This window comes from Acipenser ruthenus, chromosome 18 (genome assembly GCF_902713425.1).
Source record: "Acipenser ruthenus chromosome 18, fAciRut3.2 maternal haplotype, whole genome shotgun sequence".
Classification (NCBI taxonomy): domain Eukaryota; kingdom Metazoa; phylum Chordata; class Actinopteri; order Acipenseriformes; family Acipenseridae; genus Acipenser; species Acipenser ruthenus.
The window spans coordinates 26,392,827-26,419,589 of record NC_081206.1 but is presented as its reverse complement, the minus strand read 5'-3'; the positions used below and the strand labels follow the sequence as shown (position 1 = coordinate 26,419,589).

The 26,763-nt window shown below is 35.0% G+C and overlaps 1 protein-coding gene across 39 annotated transcripts in view; it reads left to right on the top strand.

Moving 5' to 3' along the window:
• Positions 1–26,763, top strand: part of LOC117417766 (neurexin-3) — a 299,691-nt gene that overhangs the window by 217,967 nt on the left and 54,961 nt on the right. For all 39 annotated transcript variants that reach the window (XR_009307701.1, XR_009307700.1, XR_009307699.1 and 36 more), the window contains one exon: positions 5,431–5,612. Coding sequence is in view for 36 of the 39 variants with exons in the window: in XM_058991756.1 (XP_058847739.1) it covers positions 5,431–5,612 (182 nt within the window). In the remaining 3 variants the exon portion in view is untranslated. The remainder of the gene's footprint in view (positions 1–5,430; positions 5,613–26,763) is intronic.

The following is a 26,763-nucleotide window of genomic DNA, read 5'->3' as shown; positions in this document are numbered from 1 at the left end:
TTGTTATGACACGAGGGCCTGGGAGGCAATTTTCCAGGCAGTAATTAAATTTGACATTCCTGACAACCCTTGCATGACACATGTAACTACAGTCAAAGTTAACAAATGTACATTATGCAGAATTAACTCAGTGAACAAAACCAATAATAAACAACTTAGTTTCACTCAGAAATCAAGCAGTGTCGATTGTTTCGCATGCAAAAACTCGCACTTTGAAAGTTCTGCTGACAAACTTGTTATCCCAAATAACCTGAGCGTTAAAGCCAGTTGAACGAGAACACATTTTCTGCTTCTCACGCATTGTGAACTGATACTGTAACCAGCTGCACTTGGTAGATGCGAATGAATGAATGAATGAATGAATGCTCCATCTCCAGTCAGGGGGCAGTCACGTGAAACGACAGTGTTGAATTATCCACTTATCTTTTTAATAGTTTGTATCCCTTCGGTACCGGTAATAAGTGTTGAGTTACGAGTAAAGCGTGGTGTCAAATTAAGAGGCAGGATGCATATATTATATATGGCAAAAATCCAGGGCCAAGGCTGTCTGTCGACTTAAGCGAAGGTGTCGAGTTATCCACCAGTCGAGTTAACGAAGGTTGACTGTATTACATGCAGTATACCAAGACATCGTTATTATTAGTAGTAGTAATATTTTATTTCACATTGGGCCAGGGGTTAGGCATGGCAAATGCCACAGCAGTACACTTTGTGTTTCCCATGCTCTGTCACTTTTCTTTTAGCAGAGAGTGTGCTGATTTAGTTTAAATCAATAAGGTTCTCATTTTATAAACCGTTGGCTCAGATATAAAAGAGGCTTGGGCAAGTGACATTTTAAACTTGATTTCAGTCCCCTCGTTAATCCATGAAGGATTATCAAAGGGTTTCTTTCTCACGTGCCTGTCTTTCCAATATGAGAAACAGGGTGAAAAGGGAGCTAAACATAGTTGCTTTTAAAGTGATGTCACTTTGGCTTTGAACAATGCAATGCATGTGTGACATTTTTATATGAAAAACACATAATCAGTGCATTTAAGAAAATAAGTTGAAAAATAAATAAATAAATAATAATAATAATCATAATATATATTGTTATATGGACAAAAAGATTCTGGGATCACCATCTTGGGTCATAGGTATTGTGTTTATGTAAATATTTAGAATTTCACATTTCACCGTGGTAAGGCAAAATAGCCTAATTATTAAAACAATTTGCTGTGCTGTAAATCCTGAGGGCAGAGGTGCTTTCTTTGGTTCTCTATCCTCGGGTTTGGTTGTAAATTCAGTCGAATGTGTGTCTGCCACCAAGAATACCAAGCATCAATAGCATTCTTATTCTTTAACATTAGTCATACAGAATATGTCATAAAAAAGCAAGAACACATCATGAACATTCTTAAACAGCTGATCCTAGTTGCAATAAGAATGCTATTTGGTAATGCTGCCCAAAAGCATGACGTAGGTAAGCCTGTATTATTCTTTTTGCCATTCTTTTGTTTTGTTATATTGAAAATCATATGTATTTGTTACAATGGTTGGTGCATGATACAGTGTTAGCTGCTGATCTGCTGAAGCCTATTTTGAAGGTCATTTTGGTAGGCATAGGAAATGATGACCTGAAGTTCAATTTGTCGGTTGTTAAACATATTTATTATGGTGGAGGTGTGAGATACCATGTAAGTGTAACATCCACTGCTGCACACTGAAAACCTGTGATATAATAGTAGAACAGCCAGATATATTTTGGTGGAGGGAAAAAAAAGTATTGAAACAAGTGACGCTTTTTTTGTGGTGTCCAGGTTTACAAAAAGGAAGGTTGGCAATAATTATTATTTAAATTTGTTTGAAGCTAGTGATGATGTGATCATCATTTTGTATCTAGTATTTAATATAAAAATTACTAATCACCCTGGCAGTAAACAAAATACAGATTACTATATTGGAATATGTATTTAGCAATATCATTTTTTTTATTTTTTAAGTGCTTCAGGCATATGGTCTTTGGTAGATTTAAGGTTTGGGATTTTTCTAATACATAAGTGAAGTTTTTAATATTACTGTATTTATTTAGCTGAAAAGAAACCAATGCAATCAGAATTGAATCAGTGTTGTGATGTCTGTTGTGCCCCACATTTACTCTAGTTGTCACTAACATATAAATCAACTGATGTTACCCAAGTGAATATTATTAGAGCTTACAATAAGAACAGTATGGAAACTTGATAAATGCACCATGGCAGATGCATAATACAACTGCAAGTTTACATTGCTTTCAGTTTGAAAATTACAATAAATTAATACGAATCACTGTCTTAGTATGTTAATCTGCTGAGTAACCAACATACATCTGATTGGTATAATTGGTGAATAATTGGACCAGTGGTAGTAGCTCTTTGTAATAATTGTACATTAAAATACCCCTTGCTTTATCCATACCCTATATCAGGGGTTCCCAAACCTTTTTTTTACCTGAGGCCCACCTGTTCAGCTGCATTTGGCACTACAACCCACTATTAGCACTTCTTAAGAAAAATGACAAATTAAAAGCATTTTTAAACCTGCAACACTGTATATATATAAAAAAAAAAAATCTGAATGGTTCTTTTTTCATTTGAATGTGGTCTCTGGTTTACAGGAGTAAACAACAGAAACTAATGACAGATTGAATTAAATAATGCAAATAGACAAGTCAGAAACATAGTATCCCCCCAAAAAATACTATAGAAGTCATTTAAATAGGCAATTGCCTGGCACTTACGGTTGCTGTACATGCATTTCTGAGTGGGAGTATACATACATGGTTTGCATTAAGGTTAACATTCTTATGCTGTTAGCCAGCTAATAATGCATTCCCAATGATTTATTGAACACCTTAACTTAGACTAAGGCATAATGAAGTCACATATAACACTGCAGGCAAGTAAAGTTATTTTAAAGGCCTTTCAATACACACAGTACTGATAAGGTTGCAGCTTAATGGAAGGTGGGTTTTACTGTGGGCTAAACACTACAACATTTAAAGGCATAACTCTATACAGTGTTGTTTCCAAGATACATAAAAGCTGTTGCAAACTTTCCTTATTATACCAATGAGTATATATGTGTATGTGTTTATAATAATAATAATACTAATAATAATAATAATACTAATGATGATAATAATATGGGTTTTCAATTACCCAATATTAGCCTGAGGTCTTTTTGACTACAACCTTGCTGTCAAAAGGAAATCTGACATATCTTGACTACAGGCTAGAATGGCTAAGGGCTAAAAGTCAGTGGCTTAAGATGACTGAAAGGCAATGCTGTGCTAAACCTGCCTACCTTAGCCTTTTCAAACCAAAACGTGATTAAGACATGTATCTTACAGTTTGAACCCTTAAGCCTGATTTAATATTAAACATGTGAACAGTGTGTAAAGGCTCATTTAGTTTAATGCTTTAATCTTGGAGTCAGTAATACAAAAATATCAGCAGCATCCCTACCAAATCATTTCAGAATACACATGATTAAAACCTTGTTATCATAAATACACAGAAGCTATTGCATTTGATAATTAGCCTCCTGCAGAACAGCCTCTGGCTTTTAAACTCAGCAGAAGGCCAACCTTTCAGTTCACTGGAACCTGGGAAAACTGTACAGAATAAGAGCACATTGATAAAAAGACTAAGGTTATTGTAGTGGTAATACATTATTAAGAGTAGTACTATATATATATATATATATATATATATATATATATATATATATATATATATATATATTAGCTCAAAGAGCCAGCTGCCCTTATATATATATATATATATATATATATATATATATATATATATATATATATATATATATATTAGTTGAACAGTGGGGCCTCTGTTGGACATACACCACTTTATTATAACTTCTTGTAATCCTTTATTAGATTTCATTAACACCTCTCCTCCACCTAAAGCTTTGCCAGCATTTCTGTTCTGAAAGCTTAAAACAAGTGCTGTTTTCTGTCTAATCTTGGCAACATTGTTCCAAAATGAAGTAACCACACCTTTGTAAGGTACATTGAGAGGTATGTCCCCTTCACGTTTGTGTGTGGTTTTAAAGATGGAGGACGATCTATTGGTGCACACATGCTAACTGGTTTGGAGCAGTGAGTCTGAAGGCCAGATGCTTCTTTTCACATTAGAATTCTAATTAAGACAAGCCAGCTTGACATTCACAATCTCAGATTGAAGTGTGAAGGTAGAAGGTTGATTGGTGTGCTAGTTTAATGTTTGACAGGTAGCTAACCTGAGCCTTTACAACCTTGCGAAAATGTTTGATAATTTCTTGCAAGTAATCATTGTATACTATGGGTAATACAATAGTGATGTTTTTTTGTACATTTCAAAATAATAATGTTTATTCTGCTTTAAATGGAATTCCATGCCAGCTTTTGGAATCGTTTTAAACTGATTAGTGTTGGCGTAGTATATACAGAATACAGGGAACCTTCTAATATTCTTACAGAGAACTAGCATTTAGACCATGTAGAAGGGTGAGTCGTAAACAGTAAATACTCTTTAGTAAGAAACATTTAGCATTAATAATGCCAGTACTGCAACAAACAACAGTGTTTAAGGTTGGTCTCCAGATTACTTTAAAATTCCTCCTGAATATTGTCTTTAACATACATCACACAATATTTTTTTTCAAGATATATAATCAATAACCATATTTTTATAACTTCCTAATTGCATATCCTGTAGATATAAAGTCTCAAGTGTTGAATGGTTTGATATACCGGTATATTAATTTAAAAGCTGTTGTTAAAAAAAATACATCTGCTAGCATTCATTTTGAAGCAGATGCCTTTTTGAATACATTTTTTAAAATGTTATACTGATTTAACCCTCTCTCATAAGAATTTTGGTATTCAGAAAATAACACTTCCTGCTGCTGAGAAAAATAAATTTAACTGGATTCATATGTTTCATTGCCGGTTCTTACGTGGCTTATACATACAGTATATGTGTTCATTTCTCTATCAATGTCCAAGTGACATACAAAATACTGCTTTAGATTTTGCAGACTTAGATATTACAGTACCTTAGTCGATATAAGCTAAACTAAATTAACTTTGGTGCTTGGGAATTTAGTGGTTTAGAAAAGGGACGTATTGTGACAGTGGAGAGAGCTTTCCCTCAGTGAGCTCATAGCTCTGCCAACCCCAGCCTTGACAATATTCCTCAGTTTGAGACTAACAAACATTTTTTCCAAATTCACACCCAGGCTTCCAGATGTAAAAGTCTACATAATAAATGTATCATGTAATATAAATGTCAAATACATGCTTTTATGTTTTCTCCCATTGGCTTGGAAATGTAATATTCATCTGCTTTTTATTGATGTGAGGAGAAGTAGGTTACATTTCTAAAAATCTGTTTCTCTTTTCTGTTGCAGCTGGGGCTACATACATCTTTGGCAAAGGGGGAGGGCTCATAAGATACACATGGCCAGCCAATGACAGACCAAGTACTCGCACTGACCGCCTTGCAGTTGGCTTCAGCACATCCCTGAAGGATGGGATCCTGGTACGGATTGACAGCGCTGCGGGCCTTGGGGATTTTCTTCAGCTACATATTGTAAGTACATTTTGAGGCCTTCTTCACAGCTACATATGTCTCCTGGTTGCTTCCATGCTATTTATTGCCTGTAGCCCTAATGTGCTAGCCCAAATACATTGCCTGGAACATGAAACAAATCAGATATTAACATCTCAAATGTGTAAAAATCTGCTCTATTTTTGCTGCAGAGTCATGAATTCAGAGTTTAACATCAGGGTCATTGCACAGATGGCTACAGCCTCTACTTTATTTACCCAGTCGTGATCTTATCTTAGAAGCTCACCAGGTTTTAATTACAGTTGTAGGCCAAATAATCCTGCCAAACATCCATTCCTGGAATCACAGACAAAGTGACCCTGTGTTGAGCTGGGAATGATTACCTACATATATGAACTCTTTGACAGATCAGTATCAGTCAACAATATATATATATATATATATTATATATTATATATATATATATATATATATATATATATATATATATATATATATATATATATATATATATATATATAACCTCCCTGGTAGCAGATGCCATAGAAATAACTGAAGAACACATTGGATAAAACAATTATTGTACAATATGTTATCTTCAGTCTTATTATATGAAACAGCAATCTGTAGTTCCTATTTTCGTTATCTCTCAGATGCACAGTACTAGATCACAATTGCTCATATGTGATCCTTTAAAAAAAGACTTAAAATGGTATACTCACATATTAATCCACAAAGTACTGTAATAAAACTGCATATATTAAACTCGCAGAGCTTCCAACAATACTGGCTGCTCTGTGTTGTTTCAGGCTGAAGAACATTATAAACAGGAAATGTTGAGATGCAGCGAGTGCCTAGTTCAGTGGCAGACTTGTCAGTGTGAGTCTGGCCCAAACAAGTTGGCTGTACTGTACACAGGCCTCCTGTGGTCGAAATGCTCTTTTCCAATCACCTCCTTCTAGGATCTTAAACTGTGCCTCATCAAGCCTTTTCTAAAGACATGCAACCTGCAGTTCATCCTCCAACCTAAAGCTTGAGGGGAGATGTGTCACCAGAAATAAATGTCTTCTAAAATCTAAAGGAGCAGCTTTTAACAACATGATAATAGGATGATGATAAAGTAGACATTTTATATTACACGTTTTCATTCTGTTTAGTGTTAGATTACACAAGGTTACAAATGATCACAGAGGAAATTGCTTCTTTTACATCTTAAAACACCCACTAGTATTGGTAGTGCCCTTATACTGTGCTTGTATTGCACTAATTAAGATTATACTACTGTTTGTAGAACCTGTAGATTTGTGATGTACTGACCTTCATGTCAATGTCAATCAATAGACTAGCAAATTAGGCAAATTCTCTAACTTGCTTCTTAGTGTTAGAATATAAAAGAAGAAATAATTCTGGCTGTACAGAGTAGAATGAACAGCTGGGTTTGTGATTTCCCTGTTGTAGCCCCTAATGCATTGGCCTGAGCTTTCCTTTTTCCCCAGAATAGGTTTTTTTGAGCCATAAGAGGATACAGACACATTTTAATTTTGTGTTGCAAATGGATGCAATGCAAAGAGAGCCTATAACTGAACTGCCCATAAAATATGACTCCTGTTAGAGTCTGATTATCACTCCCTAAAGCAAGGATTGCCACCCATACATTTTTCTACAGATATTAAAAACTGATCTTGCTTTTCATAAATGGGAGATAGTGTCAAGCCGAATGAAACACCTTGGTGAAAACACAGTGCTATCACCTTTACGACAATGGTATCTTGCAATGCAGACGCCATTACATACAGCCTTATCTCTGTTGTGTTGTCCCTTATTGGCTGGCAATTAAAAATATTCCCTGCCTTGTGAAATCTGCAAAGCACTGAAAAATACATTATAATTTGTTCCTGCAAGATAAAAAGCATGGCTGCATTTTAATATTGCTATATCATTTTATTGTAACAACGCTACATGTAATTTAGATTACTATTACCAATGTAGGAGGCCCCTGGTTCATATCCCACCTCAGCCACAGACTCATTGTGTGACCCTGAGCAAGTCACTTAACCTCCTTGTGCTCCGTCTTTCGGGTGAGACGTAATTGTAAGTGACTCTGCAGCTGATGCATAGTTCACACACCCTAGTCTCTGTAAGTCGCCTTGGATAAAGGCATCTGCTAAATAATCTGCTAAATAAATGTTAGAAATGTGTAATTACAAGTATACTTTTGGTACAGTGGTTGCTGGCTTGTGGGGTTGGGCATGTAGAGCTTAGATATTGTATGGGGTGAAACAGAACTTCTCCTTTTATTATGTAGTTCTAAGAAGTCTAGTGTACAGTATGTCAGTAAAAAGATCAAGGGCATATGTGAGCTCTTGATCAACTGCTGACTGTCTTAAGGCACGTTGCACTTTGGAAAAAAGGAGTTTAAGACCTAAGGGCATGTTACTGGCTAATACAGGAGCTTTCCTTTTATGCTTTCATAGTTTCCTACCCAAGTTGTTCATACTAGCCTAAAGACAAAAACAAAATAGACACTGTATGTTTGAAACATGTGGGGTAGCATTTCACACCAGCTATAGGTGTATTTAAAGAATATATATATATGGCATATAATTGCACTACAGCCCTGAAGTCCTTAACAACATTCTTTATTCATAGCAGCAGTACATATATTTTCATTCTCCCATAGCTGCGGTATATGTTCTCAAAGAAATCGCTCTGACCTAGACTGACATGCTCACCTTGTCATCACGAAGAAAACTGTTTTCCTTCAGAAAGGTGTTTTCTTTGTTTCATCACGAGGAAAACATCTTTCTGAAGCTGTTCAATAAAACATATATGGACTGGATACTGGATATTCTGTGCTTTGTGGACAACTTGTGTCCCTTCATGACGATACTGTATAGTTTCCTTTGGCTGAGGGCTATACATTATATATTATATATATATATATATATATATATATATATATATATATATATATATATATATATATATATATATATAATGTAAACTTCTTACAGTAAAATATGTATAGCACCTTAAATCCTTAGAAAATATAAATGTTAAATTAAGGATTGTATTATTGAAAACCTTAAATAGTGCCCTTGAAAGAAATTAGCTCATTTTAGCTGAACGCCACTTCCAATGTGACAGATTATTGCAGCCCAAATAAGCCCTTGGTAACATCCACCTTTTGTGGGTCATTTAAATTTACACATCATAGGTGTCTTAACAGTCATCTTGATTATATTCCCAATTCTTTGGATAACATGTTTACAGTACATCTTGGATATTTTGCATTTCATTAACTTCTAATTGTTCAGCTGCTTTTTGCCTAAAAAGAGGAAATGTTTTGTCCTTAACAAGCCTAAAACATGCAACAAATCAATAGAAAAGTAATGTAGCACCAATATTGATCAACTTTTACTGTCCATTAACTTTGTACCTAGTGTCTCATACCATTAGGAAATAATCAACACTTTAAAGCTTGGCTTGATATCAGGGGATTAAACATTACATTTCTATAGATGTATCAGTTGCCCAGCAGTATGAATTGACCGGCCGATAATGCTAGTTTGGGCCATTTAAAATGATCTGTGTAAAGATATTTATGGAATAACATGGTCAGAGTATAAATAATTCAGAATTTCCTACAATGCACACAGGCTTTGTAATTAACCTGCTGATTTAAGAAGACAAAAACAACACATTTTTGACTGTGAGCTTTCAGCAGGAGCTCTGTGCTTCATAAATAAAACACAGTGATGTGTTATTTATAGTATTATATGAGCATAAAGAAACCCGGGAGTACTACAGTATAATGTTAAACAACTGGTTAAACTAAAACCTAAAAATAGTATATTTTTTGCTTTTGTGTTGTAACAATTGTGTGGTCCAAGGGATAGGGGCAATGGGCTCCTTCGTCATTCCATCTTCATCCAGCTTGTTATTTAACCCCCCCCCTTTGCCAGCACTGCAACGGCATCTCCCTCTAGGACGCAGGCAAAGGTGGCTTTGAGCAAGATGGACCCTCAACCAAACGAGTACCACCCTCTCAAGAAAGAAAGCATTAAATTACAATCTCCCTGACTTTTCAGACATTACTCCTGTGCAGTGAACTTTAGATTATCATTTATCCTACACAATTCACTTATAATTTAGAACGGGAGTGATGGACAACACTACCAATGGCATTTAAGAGCCCTTTTTTCTCTCCAGGCCTGTTCAATTTTGATAACAGCAGTGGTCACTTAGGAATAAGTCTAGACTACAGACTTCTACCACTTTCAGTTCACCAGTGGTTGATGAAGTAGTCTTGCTTAAATTATATTTCTGCTTCTTTCAGATTTTACAGAACAACATTTGATGATTGGGCCCTCCTATTTTCCACTGTGCTAATTTAAATTAATCAAAATAAGATGCTATATTAACACTTTCTGGAAATAAACCAGTTTCACAGTCTCCATTTACTCGTATGCATTTATTTTATTATATTGGGATATTTAACTCAATGGAATTGTTGGAAAGGAATATCCTTACTTTAAAAATATAGAGATATAGATGTTTCTTTATTACAGTGCAGTGACAATGTCTTTGAAAAGAGATTTGAAAATGTACCTGACAATACTTCCTTAAAGGATTTTTTTTTTTTTTACAAAGTGTATTTATTGTATTTATTCTGCAATGTATGCAGTACAAAAACGCTTTAAATAGATATTAATTTATTTTGTCCTGTGGTTGTTTGTATCTAAAAATAACCTTTAATATACCAACGTTACAATATCCAACTGGCTTGCCAATTCAGTAAGAGGCTGTGGTAGGGATATTGACAGCAAGAAAAAGGATAATTTGTCCCTTCACCGTTAAACTTGTTGACTGAAATCCTATAAGAAAGATCTAAATGCACAGAAAGTCAATAGTTTTTATCCCTCTTAATCACCTGGCCCATAAATACATATTGCCTGTCGATTTTCAATTACACGAACCTTCCCTTATTCATTGGCATGCAAAGTGCATTTCTAACTGCTTTAATTTAATCTGGGGGAGCTTAAAAAGGCTACAACAATTACTTTGGCTTGTTTCGTCCACCGCAGTTAAAGGGAATTGTGACGTTACGTGTTGTAACATTTGAGTGATTTACATTTTTACATTTCTTATTGCATACTAGCATAGAGGAATCAAAGACTGTTAAGACCCATGCAGTTTCTTTTATATCTTTGCCTAACAGCGATTCATGTTATATGTATTTCAAATGTACTTTTTCTATTATCCTAAAGTCCCTGGTTGCAAAAGAGAAAACTTGAAGCATTGCATTATCTGCCACTTTACTGGATTTGGGAACATTTAATTATCACCAGCTAGTACTGGGGTCTAAGCAAGAGAAAAAAAATCACTTTGGCACTGTGATCCTAACAAGAGAAGCTGTAGCAAAAATACTATAACTACAGTACCTGTTTTTTAGCATCACTGTAACATGGTAATCATTAGTCCAACTACTCTCAACTACTTCTGCAATCACTGCAAATTACCAAAATTATGTTCTCCATGTATAGTAAACCCCATTATTACCACAAAAATCATAATTGCACTTGCTTCATTAATCAATAGCTTTGTTCACAATGGAAAAAAGCAGACTTGTACGTTGTTATCGTAACTTTGTAAAATGACTAAATGTTTGATTGTCCTGCTTTTTTTAGGAGGGTTTACAACAAACTTTTCTGTGTTCTGAGGTGGGCGTCATTGTACTTTAGTTAAGGTTAGGCTATGCTAATACTTCTGAAGTCAGGCATTGCAGTAAAGTAGCAATGGTAATAAATGTTCAAATTAAAACAATTTGGGACATACAGTGGTAGATAGGGTCAGCTTTTACCTGTCACAAGACTATGAAGCACAACCAAACATTTTGAAAAATGTGTGCCTGCGCTTTTAGGACAAGTCAGGGATTTTGGAATGAGGTACATACACTTGGTATTGTTCTTCTGTTTGGTTTTCATTTTGCTTGTGACTGTGCAAAACGATTAATGTTCCAACTGAATAACTGGTGTGCTTGAAACTGTGCATACAGTGTGACTTAATCCTGATAAGCAATTCCTAATCCTTCTGGGCCATTGTCATTCAGAGTAAATGAAAAGCAAGCAATCATTGCAATATAGTGAGTTTTTAATAGACCTCATTTACTTGCCACACCCTTGAGAATTTTTTTTTTTTAAGCTTCATAACAGCTCATTTCACATGCTTATTGATTTTCTTTCTTTTTTTTTTACTGTAATGCAATCTTTTGTAGTTGTAATAATGTTATAAGTTCCATTATTTTATAAAATTAACAGTTGCATGTAAGGGGACATTTTAGACATGCAAATATCAGTTCCTAAGAGTAGCAATATTGTTTAAGTTCAGATACTCGTACAATTTTAAAATGTTATGGCTGTATAAAACATAATTAGTTGACATTATTTATACATGTGTTTCTGGTTTCCTTCTGTATTAACTATAAACAAATGTTTGTTTGTTTTTTTTACAAGGTTTGCACATTATTTTCAGAAAGTACATGTACTTTCCCAGTTTCATGTTATTTATAATGTGCAAGTGTGTCACGATGCTTGGGCTCACAATAGCATTCTACCAAAAAAGTCAATTAAACTTTTTTTAATTATGTGATTTCTGCTGGACAAAAGATAAAATGTTAATTCATTGGATTAGGTATAGGGCAGACATACCCCCCAGACCCACTCAGACCCATCCATCCGCCACCTACCCCCACCCTCCTGCCTTCCTTAAGCAGCATTGTGTCATTCACTAGAATAATAATTACAGCAATGGCATGTTTTTTAAACTTCATTATGCAAATTATTCAATCACAGTACACTAGTAATACAATGTTTATATTTATATAACAGACCCTTGCCATCCTTGATCATATTTGTATTGTTTTCTATTAGTCAGGTACTTTTTTGTCCCTTGAGTATCTCAGCAACTGAGCCAAGGCCAACTTATGAAAGACTGGTATTCTTTTGATCCATTATATATATATATATATATATATAGAGAGAGAGAGAGAGAGAGAGAGAGAGAGAGAGAGAGAGAGAGATAGATACACTGTATATTATATGTTTTTGTGTAGATAGATTAAAATCAAACCCAAACCTAATCTTATTTTACACTAGGGATACTTGTGAGCAGACAGAAACGATGTAAAGTCTCAGGAAATATGATAATCGTGAGTCATTTCCAGAACAGCTCAAGGATATAATTTGATTGATTTTTTTTTTTTTTTTTTTTAGCTCTGGCCATGACAGTTTTACATTGGTGACAGGTTCAATCAAACTTACTACAGCATGGGAAGCTAACCATGCATGGAAAATACATGATCATACTGTATTTGTTGTCATCATTTTTCTTAAGGTTCTGTAGTGTTCTGCTAAAACAGGTTGGAACATATGGATTAAGAATTTCAAATTAGGTAGATAAACAGGGCTAGCAGATCTGATACGTCAGCACACATTGGTGTTCATTTTCAGTCAATTGTGGGTTTGTTGTCCCAAAAGACTTTGCATGTATACCCAGCTACAGAGAGCATAAACAAGAATTCCAACCGCCCCACGCATGGCAGACTTCCAAATGAATTGTCTCCAATGACATAAACAGAGCAGAGATTACTTGCAGATACCACCCCTTGTAAATATCTTTAGTTGAAAAGGAAATAGTAGCATTTGCATGCACAGTAACCAGCAGTCATGAATTGTTTTATGTAGCAGATCAATCCAACTATCTGCCCAGTGTTCTCCACTTTAATTAAAAACATTTTTTAAAAGCTGTAGATAGCACATAATTTAAACGACATTTCAGATAAGAGAATATAAGCATTTACTGTAGGGCTGAAATTAGCTTGCATGGAAGAAACACATTATCATCGTCAGAGTAATTGTAAAGTTATTCACTGAGCATCACTGAACAGCTGTGCATTTGAAAAAAAAAAAAAATTATTGTGTTTCACGTGCTGTTTCTGCCTGCAGCATTGAAATAAAGTATTTTTATCAGTTCAAAAGGAAATAATAATTCATTGTCAGATATAGGGCCCGGTTTTCAAAAGGGGTTGCATTTTCGATGGAAATGGCAAAATCTGCAGAATATTTCCACCTGTTAATCCGTTAAAAAATATCTGGCTATTTTCTAACGTGATCCTCCATTTCATGTATAATTTTCTGCAGTTCTAAATGAATAAGTAATGAGTATTTAAACGGTTTTATCCACCAAAATAATACTTCCGGTTCAAATGTCTTAACAAATGCTATATAAACACAATCGAAAATTTTACCAAACCAGCAGAAAAATAAGTCAAAACGCAAATGCAAAAAACAAGGGTAAATTCTTATTTCCATTCAGTCTGGTGGATGGGTGGATGGTTTGGTCATTTTATTTAAAAGTATATGTCTGCAACATATTTATTACTGCATTAACACGATGCTGAAGTTAAGGCTTTCACCCCTTATTTTAATATGATAATAAGCACTTGTAATCAAGGTATTATTTGTATGATTAAATCTGTTCATGGTGGTCAAGTTAAAAAAAAAAAAAAGAAAAAAACAGAAAAAATACCCTTTGGCACTTTTCACGGTATGATTAATTAGACCAATTTAGAATAGAGACATAATTTCATGTTCCCACATTCTAGGATGGTTCAGATGACTTGTCCTAAGGCTCCTCTGAGGCTGTGACTCGAGACAGAGGTTGTGTAATGAAACCCCCCAAGGTCTTATTGATCTCGGACTCCGTCAGATTTGTCCAGGGGTTGAAGACAGATAAATTGTTCTCAAGTTAAAATAGAATCCAATTGGTGCAATTGGCTTTGGAAGTCAATCTGATCAAGCTTGATTGTATTGTTTAGTTCAGTTTTGAGATCCTCGACTAGCAACCACAAATGTTCAGTGGAAAATATTTATTTATTTTTTACTTTTTCTATTGCTTCTCATCCTAAGGGAAAAAGGGTGGACTCATGAAGATTTAGAGGGAACTGAATATATGAAAAGTAAGAATATAAAAAGTAAGAATGGTTTGGAGGGGACTTAATTGAAGTTTGTAAAATCCTAAATGGAGTTGAAAAATGTAACCTAAGGTATTAGTTTGACAGAGCACATAGACTAGAACAAGCGGATACTGTTTGAAACAGAGGGTAGAAGGCTCGTTATTCACAGAAAGTGATGAGTGTGGAATGGGTTACCAAGGTACTGTTGATGGTGAATCATTGGGATCCTTTCAGACCAACTAGACAGTTACTAGGAGCATTAATGAGCCAAATAAAGACATTTTATCGAAAACATATAGAGGATACATCAGGTTATTCCACTAATAAGAATGGCCCAAAGTTACGAATGGGTTGTTAAAGGCTAGCTTGATTACTGAAATAACAAATGCTACACAGATGCAAGATTGCATTTCTAGTACGTACACTTAAGTCAAAGTTTCCATTTATTTTGTATCATTTTCAAAAGCTTCAAATGGCTTGGAAAATGACAAATATATTGAAAAAGGCAAATATATTATTTTAAAGCAGAAAATGTAGACTATAATTTTATCATTCCCATCAGAGAAATTGACAGTAATTGTATTTGCTGAGAAAATTACAACTAGTGTCAGTCAGCCTGCGCCTTTTCCAATTACCTTTGGCTGTCTGTTAGGATCTAAATTCAGAAAGGGACATTTTTAATTCATGCTGCTTTTGCAGATCTTTGGACCCTAAAAGATCTTTTTTTCAGTTTAACTAATGGGTACAGATGAATGCAAGGTTTTTTAACTTTACCAAGTCAGTTACTCGAAATACTGTATTTTCCATTTGTGCTAATGTAATAGCATTTACATGTTCTAATGCATTACATTATAAATGAGCTATACAGTAAGCAGTTGTATTATTATTATTATTCTAGTACAGCATGGATCCAGTCTATTTAATGTATGCATGTGAGGCTTTTCTCTAAAGCTGTACACTGTATACCCCTGGCAGTTTTGACTCATTAGATAAATTCCATTTGGTAAGACATCCTTGCTGGGATTTCACTTCTGGGTCTTTTGACTGACGTGCCCAAATGTATACAGTATAGACTGCATGATAAACCCCTTGTAATAAAAGCACAGATGTGTCTGATTACTTCACTTTATGGTGTTCAAGTTCAAAAACCAAAGACAGAGACCCGTTGGCACCTTTCCCAGTATGATTGATTAAATCAATTAGAAGAAAGATGTAACTTTTTGTTCCCACATTCTAATGCTTCACAGCAACACGTGGGTTGTAAGCTTATAAACAGCAATGTTTTAGGCTCAAAACCCACTTATATCAAAGCTGCTGTATGCGTGTTCATGTTTGACATACCGATAATGAAGCTAGAGCACAAGAGAAGATCAAATTTTATGTCAAGTCATTTATGTCTAATTCACAAAGCCAGCAAGAACATCCATCGTGAATATCAGTTACAGTTTGGTTTCTGTAGCATAACAGGTATTTGATAGGCAGCAAAATATAAATGTGTTTGCTATTTTAAAAACTCTTCACAAAAGCAGCCAGCAGGTACATAATCCTAAATTAACCAAATACATTTTGAAAAGCCAATTCCCCTTTTTACTGCTGCTGCAGCTGCTGCTGCTATTGAAAGCAGCAGATAGATTTTTTCCAGGAGATTTATTTTGTAATGTTGAAGTTTATCACTTGAGCGAGTACAATTTATCATCCCTTTCTTGTCTATAATCCAAGCAGAAGTCAATTTGCTAAATGTGCTTTTTTTTAAGCAGTGCAGCTAGTGCTGAGCTCCAGGTGAAGCAGCAGGATCTCATGCATGCTGCACAGAATCAGGAAATATACAATATACTTTTAGACTATACAGATACATAATGGTTAAAAAAAATGGTTATAAAAATTTTAAGAAGAGATAAAATAAGAAAACAAAATGGCATACTACATTTCGAAGATTTTTTTTTTCCCCCACAAAAATGTAGGCTTCATGCAGAGCACTATTGAAGCATTGTAGGTGCAAGGTTTTACACAATTCTAGTTTCATAAGATGTGAGATTATGCCCACATTTGCTTTCTCTTTTGTGTTTTGATTATAATAAATTGAAGTACTTACCCGGCTCCTGCAGGGTTGTTTGATGCGTTCAGCTTTTTCCTGTTTACACAAAAACCCAGGGGCTCAGTTCACTGTTCCCTTCGGAGGCCAAGATATTAACTGGACATATTAAAATGTGTTTCATACAACAACAACACAAAAGTATATTGTCACTATATATACAGTGCTACCCCGTTATAACACAACCCGTTACAGTGTGGAATCATTTAGAACACGGCGAGGTCGTGGCTCCCATTTCCACCAAAATGCAATCTGACTCACAAACATTGGGTTTTATTGTTGTTTTACATTACCGTATTTAAACCCATTTAAGTTGAAACTGGGACATATAGTACTTATGAAGCTCCCGTGCTTTATTTTTTTTCTAAAAGTAAAAACAAACTGTTCGTTAATGTTGCAAAACAAGAACGAAAAATTACAAGTGTGTATAAACGTCCTTGGATTCTGTGTTATTTATTTACAGTTTACAAAATTTATTCTAAAAAATATACAATTTATATAAGAGTGGTGTAAACTTTAGCAGTTTCTATTATACTGTATTGTATACTGTATATATATTGTAACGACCCAGGATTAATACTGTTACACTACGGACCCTGTGTGTGTGTGTGTAAGCAGGGAAGTGGTATGCTTGCCTCAGCCGGGATTGATTGACGTCCGGATAGGCGGGGACATGAAAGCCCACATCAACACAGACAGAGCTGACAGCTGAGTCAGACAAGCTGCTGTGCGAATGTGCAAGACTGTTTGTTGTTTTTGGTGTGGCACAGGATGACAGGAGCCGGGAATAATCGTCCCAATAAACCATGGATTCGAGTACCTGCAAATTGTGTGTGTCTCCTGGCTTGAAGTACAGGGGTGCTGTGCACCTGCAGGTGTAATGATAAATCCTGCTAGTTTTGTAAATCTTGTGAGCTGTGTATGTGCCGTGCACTTCGCCCTTTTCACATTGCTTTGGAACACAAACGATAACAGACCAATCAGCGCTGACTGTCATGACAGGAGCGGGATATTTTATAAATCACATGGTGGCAATCTCGGGAGAGTTGATTAGTAGTTGGAATGCATTATAAGCAAGTGTGTACAGTAGAACACTTATTGAAAATGTCCCCAAAAAAGAATATCAGATTTTAGCACCACCTGCTAAAATCAGCTAGTCACAAATGCCACTAACTGGGGGTGCTGCTTTGTGGAGCAATACTACAAATGTAGACAGTGGCATTCTGGATGCGCCAGGTGTCCATTCTCTAATGAAAAACAGCATGACACTGGAGCACAAATCAAACTTTGATGTTTTTTGACCGTCATTGTCTTCAATGACTACTGTAAATAAAATAGAACAGTTCAACCTGTATTCAAGCAGTATTTAAGCGGAGCATAACGATATACGTTACTTTTCGATTAGTTTTTTTTTTTTTTTTTACCTAAATAGATCAACAGACGTTGATTCGTTTTATGAACATGTTTAACAGAATAAAAACCGAATGCATGGCTTCCATCAGATACAGGGGTTAGAGTTTTGTTCAATGGCTTTCAGCACCCCCACTATAAAAATGATCCCATCTCCACTGTTTTTTATTGTATATTTTTTTCTTTGTTAAAGTGTACACTATTAGACAAAAGTGTTTTATACAGAATTAAATCAATGTAGCTAGATAGATAAAAGAACACTTTTTAGAAGCTTCACTAACAGAAAGTGTGAAGCAGGAGTTTTCCCTTCACATCAAGCTGCAGTGCAGAAAGGAAAGATGTAAACACATAAAGCATAAAGAAATCAGATATTTGAAAAAAAGAAATGTGTTATATCCAGTGCCACTTATCTGAATGCTAAATAAAGGTATAGAAATCTGACAAAAAGCAAATGGTGGCAATTAAAAAATCATATTGAACAGTTTGCGAAACCATCATGAATCCAGCTTTTGTGATGAAATTATTATGGTGTTCCTTCCATAATGCACGGCTCTCTAAACAGATCAGCCAGTTCCCTTGTCTTTATTAAATGTCTCTCCCTTCCTTTTGGAAGCCTTTAAAGAAACCAGCCAGGTAATTGCGTAGCACAGTTGCTGTATTGATTTCTGAGAGGTTGCTACGGTCCTATTACTGCACTGCTTTGGAGGAAAAGTGAAAGATCCAGGTCAGCCCAGCAATATACAATGGATGCGACACATCAGATGTGTCTTCAAGCTGTTGAATAAGAATCAGAGGTCTATTTAAATAAAGACCCTGGAATGGAAGCAGTGTAATTCTTCAGTTTTTCCTGTGCTTTGTTACAGTTTATTTATTCCTCGAATGGGTCTAAAGGAGGCAAACTAGCTCATAAAATGTGTGCTTAGCATGCACATATTGAAATTAAGCTGAATGTGGCTCTATGCCATATTCATTATGAACTGGCAGAGTTCAGAAATCAAGGAAACAAGATAAGTATACCAGCTGTTACTTGAATTTCAAACAATTACCTTCTGGATGTAAACCGCCTCTCGCTGGCACCTTTAACTCAAGCAGTTAAGAAAAAGAGCATTTGTTTCCTAAAACCAATTTACGTTGTAACCCTTTTTTCCATTAACTTTGATGCTGCAAAATAGCCATTCATATTCTATGCTAAATACAATTGTAGGGGGTGCACGTGGCAGGAGAAACCATAGGATACATCTTGCATATGCCTGAACTGCTTTCCTTAATATTTCTCTTGACTTGACTTGACTGGCAGAAGAACAGCCCAATTTTTTCTAGTTTGCATCTTGCAAACACAGATTAGCATGAGACCTGAAAGCCAAGTGACATGAATCAACTAAACCTAGTAAGACCGTATACACTTGAAGTCTGGGTCTCTGTCACTGAAAATGACTTCAAATTATCCTGACAACTGTACAGTCCTGCCAACAGCACACTGCCATATTGACGTTTCTGTCTGTGCAGTGGACAGATTAAAATTGCATCTTAAATTTCTCCTGATAACACTAAATGATGTTTTGAAGCACAAATTCTATTGACAGAATAAACCTCAGCAAAGATCCCAAAAACATTACGTGTTAGGGGTTACTTTAGATAATGACATTCTTCTTATTGATAAAGCTAGAGCAGTGTGATTTCAATCCACAGTCATAAAGTATACTCAAAATCTGAATAAATCATTGGAAACTAATATATATAGCACAAGCATTCCATGCTTTTTACAAGACCTGAGTTCAGGTCACCAATTAAATAAATGTTGTGGTCTCAACCTAGCCCCATGAGTAAAATGTCCAACCAGAGATATTTTTAGTTTCTTCATTATGCAACTTTTAATTAGCATTAGCATTTCTGATGAGCACTTTAATAATTGAGAGAAATATTGGAGGTTAAATCCACTTGTCAAGTTCACAATGGAAATCATCCAAAGTCAAACTGTGAAACATGGGGGAAAAGGTATAAGTTTGAGGTTATGTGCATGCTAAAAATGCCTAGATAAGTAAGTACTCAGACATGTTTAACATATATATATATATATATATATATATATATATATATATATATATATATATATATATATATATATATATATATTAGGTTGGTAGGAAGAAAAAATATAAAAAATGAAATTAAAATTAAAATAAAATTGCCCTTTCTACAGAGCCCTTCAGCTCTGTAGAAAGAAAAGTAAACACAGCCAAATCCTGAAATAAATGTTATTTTTATTTTTATTTTATTTTTTATATTTTTTCTTCCTATCAATCTTCATTTTTAAATATTTATGTATTCAATATTTATTATTATTATTATTATTATTATTATTATTATTATTATTATTATTATTATTATTATTATTATCACCCCAGGTCAAAAGCCCTTCATCATCATTTTTATTAATAGACTGGATCTTTAGGCTTTAAATTAAAAACCTTTGATTGCTTGTTTTGTTAACTTCTCATTTATAGGTCAAGTTCATCTCCTCACATTGACTGAATAATATGTCTTCATTTAAAACAAATATCAGACTGAACCTCTGATAGATTCACTGGAGGCTGCAGCTCCTAAAATAAGCTGATAGGTTTTCTGTAAGCAACCTTTAGTCTTTATCGCTCCACTGAGTATGCAGCTGTTGTAAGAAGAGGCACAAACAAAGGAATGCTACAAATTATTTAATCTTCCTTGACAGGTTTTAGTCTCTATATATTTGATTCTTATGTCTGCGGAAGACAAAACCATTCATGCAGCATATCTGACAGTTACCAGCTGCATTCTGAAACTTGTTTAGAAACATAGAAGTGCTCAGCAAAAAAAAGGATACCAGTTCTAACTGGGCTGAAAAGAAACAGTTTATTTATTCCTTTAGAGCCAGATGTGGTGTTACTATGATTGCTTATGTCAATTAACACTTTGTTCAATATGCCAGTTTTTACTTGTTTACTTCAGCTTTTTACTGCTGTTTATAAAAGCTTTTCATTTTATTCCAAGACACTGAGCTGCCCTTCAGTCATGTTGACGGAAAAAAATATGTTTTAAATTAGAATTCATCTTAATTTAAAAAACACACAGAGAAGACAGTTGAAGTGTGCTGTAATTAAAATACATTAATCTACTACAAGGTTCTAGCCAATACCTCTGTGACCTACAGTGGCCAAAAGTGTTAGCCTAGCTTGTAAGAGCAGCAGGGTGCACAGTGCATTACCACATAGGAACATATTTGACAGGTTGAGTTCTGCTTCCTGGCTAATTTACAGAACATAATTCATTGAACTAGATCTATTCACTGCATTTAAAATACAGGTATATTGACTCTTGACACCATTGACACTGCTGCAGAATGCCTCTTTTGCCACCGCTCCTTTAGCTATAACATTCTATAGCTACTTATTATCAAAGAGCAGTCCTACTGGAAGGCATCTCTGATGTCTGTGTTGTTACAGTGATAGGCTGTCAGCAGTCATTTTATGGATTGCAACCTGGTCATTTCAAAATCCATTCATTAGTGGTAAAGGACTAAATGGTGCAACTCAAGTTCAAGGTTTAAATGTTATTATAAGCAAATACCTTTTTTTATTTTGTTGTTCTCCCCATTATACAAGCAAACTGTCATTTGCATTGAGGCAATTGCAGTGCAATTTGGGAGAAAAGGAGCTTGGTAATTGCATCAATCTAGACCAGTTGTCAAACTGAGTTTGGTCTCAGGAGAGCTGTGAAAGAAGCTAATCAAAAGCAAACCTATAGTACTTTTATAGAAAGCAGACATGCTTGCCAGGTAAGGATCTTTATTCTTATTATTCATATAGTTCCTGTTTATTCAAGAAAGATGTATTTTATATTATAAGAAATACTGTTCAACTTTGCTATTTAATATTGCCATATTGTCATTTACAATACAGTATATTCCGTACCTTTAATTGATTATGTAAAAACGGAGGATGTGTCCTTTAAATGCAGTCGATTTCCACAATAATTTACCAGGGGAAAAATTTGAAAGGTCAGAAACTTAAATTTAAACAATTCAAACATTATTTGCATGATACTGTTTACAAAGTGCAAGCTTTATTCCTGGCACTGTTTTGTAATTGAAGCTATCAAGAGCCTGGTAGCTTAATATTTAAATCTGCGTCGATTGTCTTATTCCAATATGCACGCCCCAACGATTGTACACAATGTGGCATACTTTTCTTATTATATAACTGACATTTATGTTAAAGACATGCTTTCACATTGTTGTACTCTCCCCTCGCCCCACCCCCAAATGGTATGTGTATGCAGCACGTTTATAAAAGATTACATTTCAATTCTTATTTGCTAACTTGTCTCAGTTTGCAGTGTGTATGAACTTTGGCAAGCAAATAAGCATTGAGCAGCAAATTAAAAATATTACTCTGCCTTGTCAATATGTTAGATATTACTGAGTATACAATACCACACCACCCTGCTACATACTGCACACTGTACACAAGTCATCTCTGCATACAAATTACAGTGTCTTTAAGGATGGTTCACAGTCCATTGTGCAGTTAAATACCAGCCAGCTAGGACAGGATTTCCAACATGTGTTGCCTGCATTTCCCTCATCCTATAATCTTGTGGGGTTTTTTTTGAGGTCGGTCTGTTTTCAAAGATGTGACTCAGATAGATTCAGAATTAGAAGAAGAGCGAATAAAGTGGCAGAATATTTTATCTCTTAAGAGGAAAACGTCACCTACTGCAAGATTAAACCTGTGAGATGTGGAAATATTACAGGTCTTAGTGATGGGTCCTCAACCAGAATGTGTGGATCATTTACTGTTTTTCCCAAATACTACACGCCTTAACCCTAGCTTGACTGTTTTAAAAAATGTTGCTTAAAGTGAACATACACTTTCTGACTTAGTATAACCAAATGAACAAGGTTTCAGCTTCGCATGATGGTATTTTCTGGGATAAAATCAGGGATTGTGTGGTATGTTTAAATGGCAGCCTTGGCAACCATCCAGATTTACAGGGGATATGCTGCAGTAGGAAGACAAACAAAAGTGTTTTGGTAGTATAAAAGACTTATGTACAGGTGTGCTGTTTGAAATTGCTGTTGTGTTGATTAAAGTACAGCGAGATTGTGGTGGGTCTTCACTCTAGGTGCTTGCAGTCATATCAGCGTTGTGCAAATCTGATGGTTACTGATTTGCTAGTTTCACCAATATACTAAGCTGTGCATTTTTACAATAAATAATGTAGACCTATTTAGTTGAAATGCATGTTGGCACATTACTGTATTGGAACTAGTCGACTGCCTAAAGCCGTTTGGTATTCATAAGGTATTAGACAAATTCTAAAGTGGTATTTGCAAAATGTCTGATAAATATTTGAAATACTTCTATTTCTGCTGCCTTTTATTTTCCCATGAAAAAAGAAGGAACAAAAACTGACATGACTGTCAGTTATTGAATATTTATCAACCCCCAACTGTGATGCGGTCTGAAGAGTTAGAATGTTGTGTTATTTTAATCAGTGGCAGGAATTGTATAATCAGCTGGTTTTGAGGTACTTTTTCAATCAGACATTCAAAAGAATATAGTTATTTCTAGAATAAACATTTTGTTATAAATAAGTTTTAATCTGCAGAAACTGGTTGGATAAGAAAATAGTTACTAATTAGTTTAGGACATTGGCTGATAGTGCTTGTTCTTTTATTATTATGCTGGGGGCTTGTAATAAAGTTGCATTACACTTTTTAACTAGTCTACACTATATATGCTGCCAACAAAATTGGGACTAAGAAAGATAGTAAACAGTCAAGCTAGAGAGATTGTGTGTGCATATATGTAGTTAATAAGCACATTGTACATGTACATTGAGAAGTCTTATAACTACTGCCCATTTTCTTCCCCCAATGGTTTAACTTTCAAAAGCTCAGGTGAAATAATGTTGTGGTCAGAAGTAAATTATGTTGAATTTTTTGCTCTGAATTGCTTTACTTTGTAATCACCAGAACCTTATATGAAATACGTGGGCCAGATTGTATTTAATTGGTATTTATAATGCACATTTTTATTGTCTGCGTGCAGTACCATTTGCCATGTGTCTGCCAGTTCTGAATGCTGTCTAGATCATTTTGAGTGACCTTTGCTGCTGCATCAGTGTTTGCCACTGCTCCTATTTTTGTGTCATCTGCAGAGGACCTAAAACTGATCCCTGTGGTACTCCACTGGTTACCAGGTTACAAACCCTGTTCATTCATTCCTCTAATCAACTTCATATATTTTCTTTAATAAAATTGCAAGCTTAATACGCCCCGTGATTTTAGACAATATTGTTACATCTACAAAATGATTTCGACTGATTTCCTGGCTTCCGATAGACAGAAGTCACACAGATTCTGTTGGTGTGAAATTTAAATACATTAATCAATTATTCATTTTTAACAACACAAAAATGCTATGTTTGTTGGGACCTATGCTTAATCTCCTGCAAAACCATTTTAACCTGCAGGGTACTTTGTTACCGTGGTTACCAGGTTTGTAATATTAAAGGTGTGCTGTCATAACCGCAGCTCCTCCACTATACTGCTCCAATCTACAATCATGTACTATAGGTCTTAACACTGTAATCGATTATTCTAATCTTCTGGAGTTTTTTCTTCTCAAAGTCCTCCAGGTGTTCTTTCATTTCTATATAGCAGAATGCCTTCAGGTGGCAAGACCTTATTCCCAACATGATAATCTGTCTTCGAGGTACCTTTACTATTCAAACAATTTTAGATTTTTTGATGCTGTACTTTTTATATATTTTGCTCTATACAGTATTCATTTCGTTTCCAAGATTTCCATGGTTTAACAGGTAAATGAGTAAGGGCACAAAATATATATGTACTATGCACCATCTGTATCATTTAGCATAATGCATTATGTGAATCTACACATGAATAAAAGACACAACTGATTTAAATAATTAAAGATGCCAGAGAGTTGCGTACTTCAAGCCCGTAGAGGTGTAAAATAATATCTAACTGTCTAGACAGGAATAAAAAATAAAAAAAAACTTATTAGATCATCTACCATTAGAGCCAGGGTGAGTTATATACAGTACAGCACATGTGAAAATCGAGGATAAATAATGGATAAGTTAAATCTAGTGCAATCATAGAGAAGATCAAAGTGCAGCGATACCAGTTGACATTGACCGATAGTGATCAAGCTGATGCCATAGCCTTCAGTCTATATTCTTGGACTCAATGTTAAAATAAAATATGGAGCTTCCCCTTTCCTTAGAACACTTCTAGATTTAGGTACTAAATGACACAGCTGAGCATTTTATCAACCCCATAATGTACAATAACGATCTAATAATAAACAAAGTGTCACTGTATTAATTTATTCAGTGTTTTTAACAGATTGTATAAAATTAAGCCTGTTTACATTGGTGATTTGGTCCTAACTAGTATCACATGCCAGTTTTGCAGTATTCAACTGAGCAACATTTTTAATTTGTTTTGTTTTTTCTCTCTCTAATGACAGGACTTTACTCTGGAGTTTATTTAGTTATTTACACAGGAATAACCACATGTTTATGCCCAGTTCTGTTTATTGCATGATTTTGCCGGTGCCCAGTTTTCCAGATGGTTTGACTGAGGCACTAGGCGATGAAGTGGCTGGCTGTGAGTCACAAGCAGAAAATCAGCAGCAGAGCAGAGAACCAGAGTCGAATTCCCATGAAGATCACTTCTACAAACACCAGGCCAAACTGCAGGATGGGTTTCCATTGCTATTATATTTTTTTCCATATTCTAATATTTTATTTTAAACTTTCACAACAATATATCAACGGAGAGGACTGGACAACTGTACATGTGAATAGATATACTGTAAAAACCATACTATATGGTTTAGCACAGATGGTGAGCCACTATCTCGCTAGAGAAGGACAAATCACCTTTTACACTTCTGGATTCATGGTTACCATATTCTTTTCAAGTGGGTTAGAAGGCTGTATTGCACAATATTTCTTGTTTTATGTGTAGCAGATTTATTACAAACATGACCAGCGGTGCTATAGAACAATGGTTCTAATGATGGTGGCTTGTAGTTTGCAAGAAAGCCATTCTAAATGCAGTAATCATTTTGGGAATTTCTTACAGAGTTACAGATGATGGATGGCTAGCTTTGGCTGAAATATACTTTTATTTTTATTTGAAAGATGTTGCCTTCTGTCTTGGTTTCTGTGTACCACCAACCCATTTAACTCAGATTTAGCATTATTATGTTTAGTTTTCAATGTATAGTTACATTAAATGAACCATTCATTGTTGTTATCTGTACAAACTACCACTGTGCATTATTCATTCTAGCTAGTTGGTAATAGGGCTTTCAAAACACACCATATGCCTTAATTGTGATCCTATATATTTTCCTTGGCTTTGTGGCCAACCTAGCCATTTGTTGGGGTTCATTAAAACACTCCTTTTGAACCAAAATGCATTCTGTAAAGTATATTTATTACATCTTGAAATTGTACTGTATTTGAAGGTTCTAGCATTATGGTTGAGTGGAATATTAAGGTAAAAACATATGAATGGTTAATGCAGAGAGCATTAAATCTGTAATAAGTAACACTTTAATCAGTAAATACATTTTGTG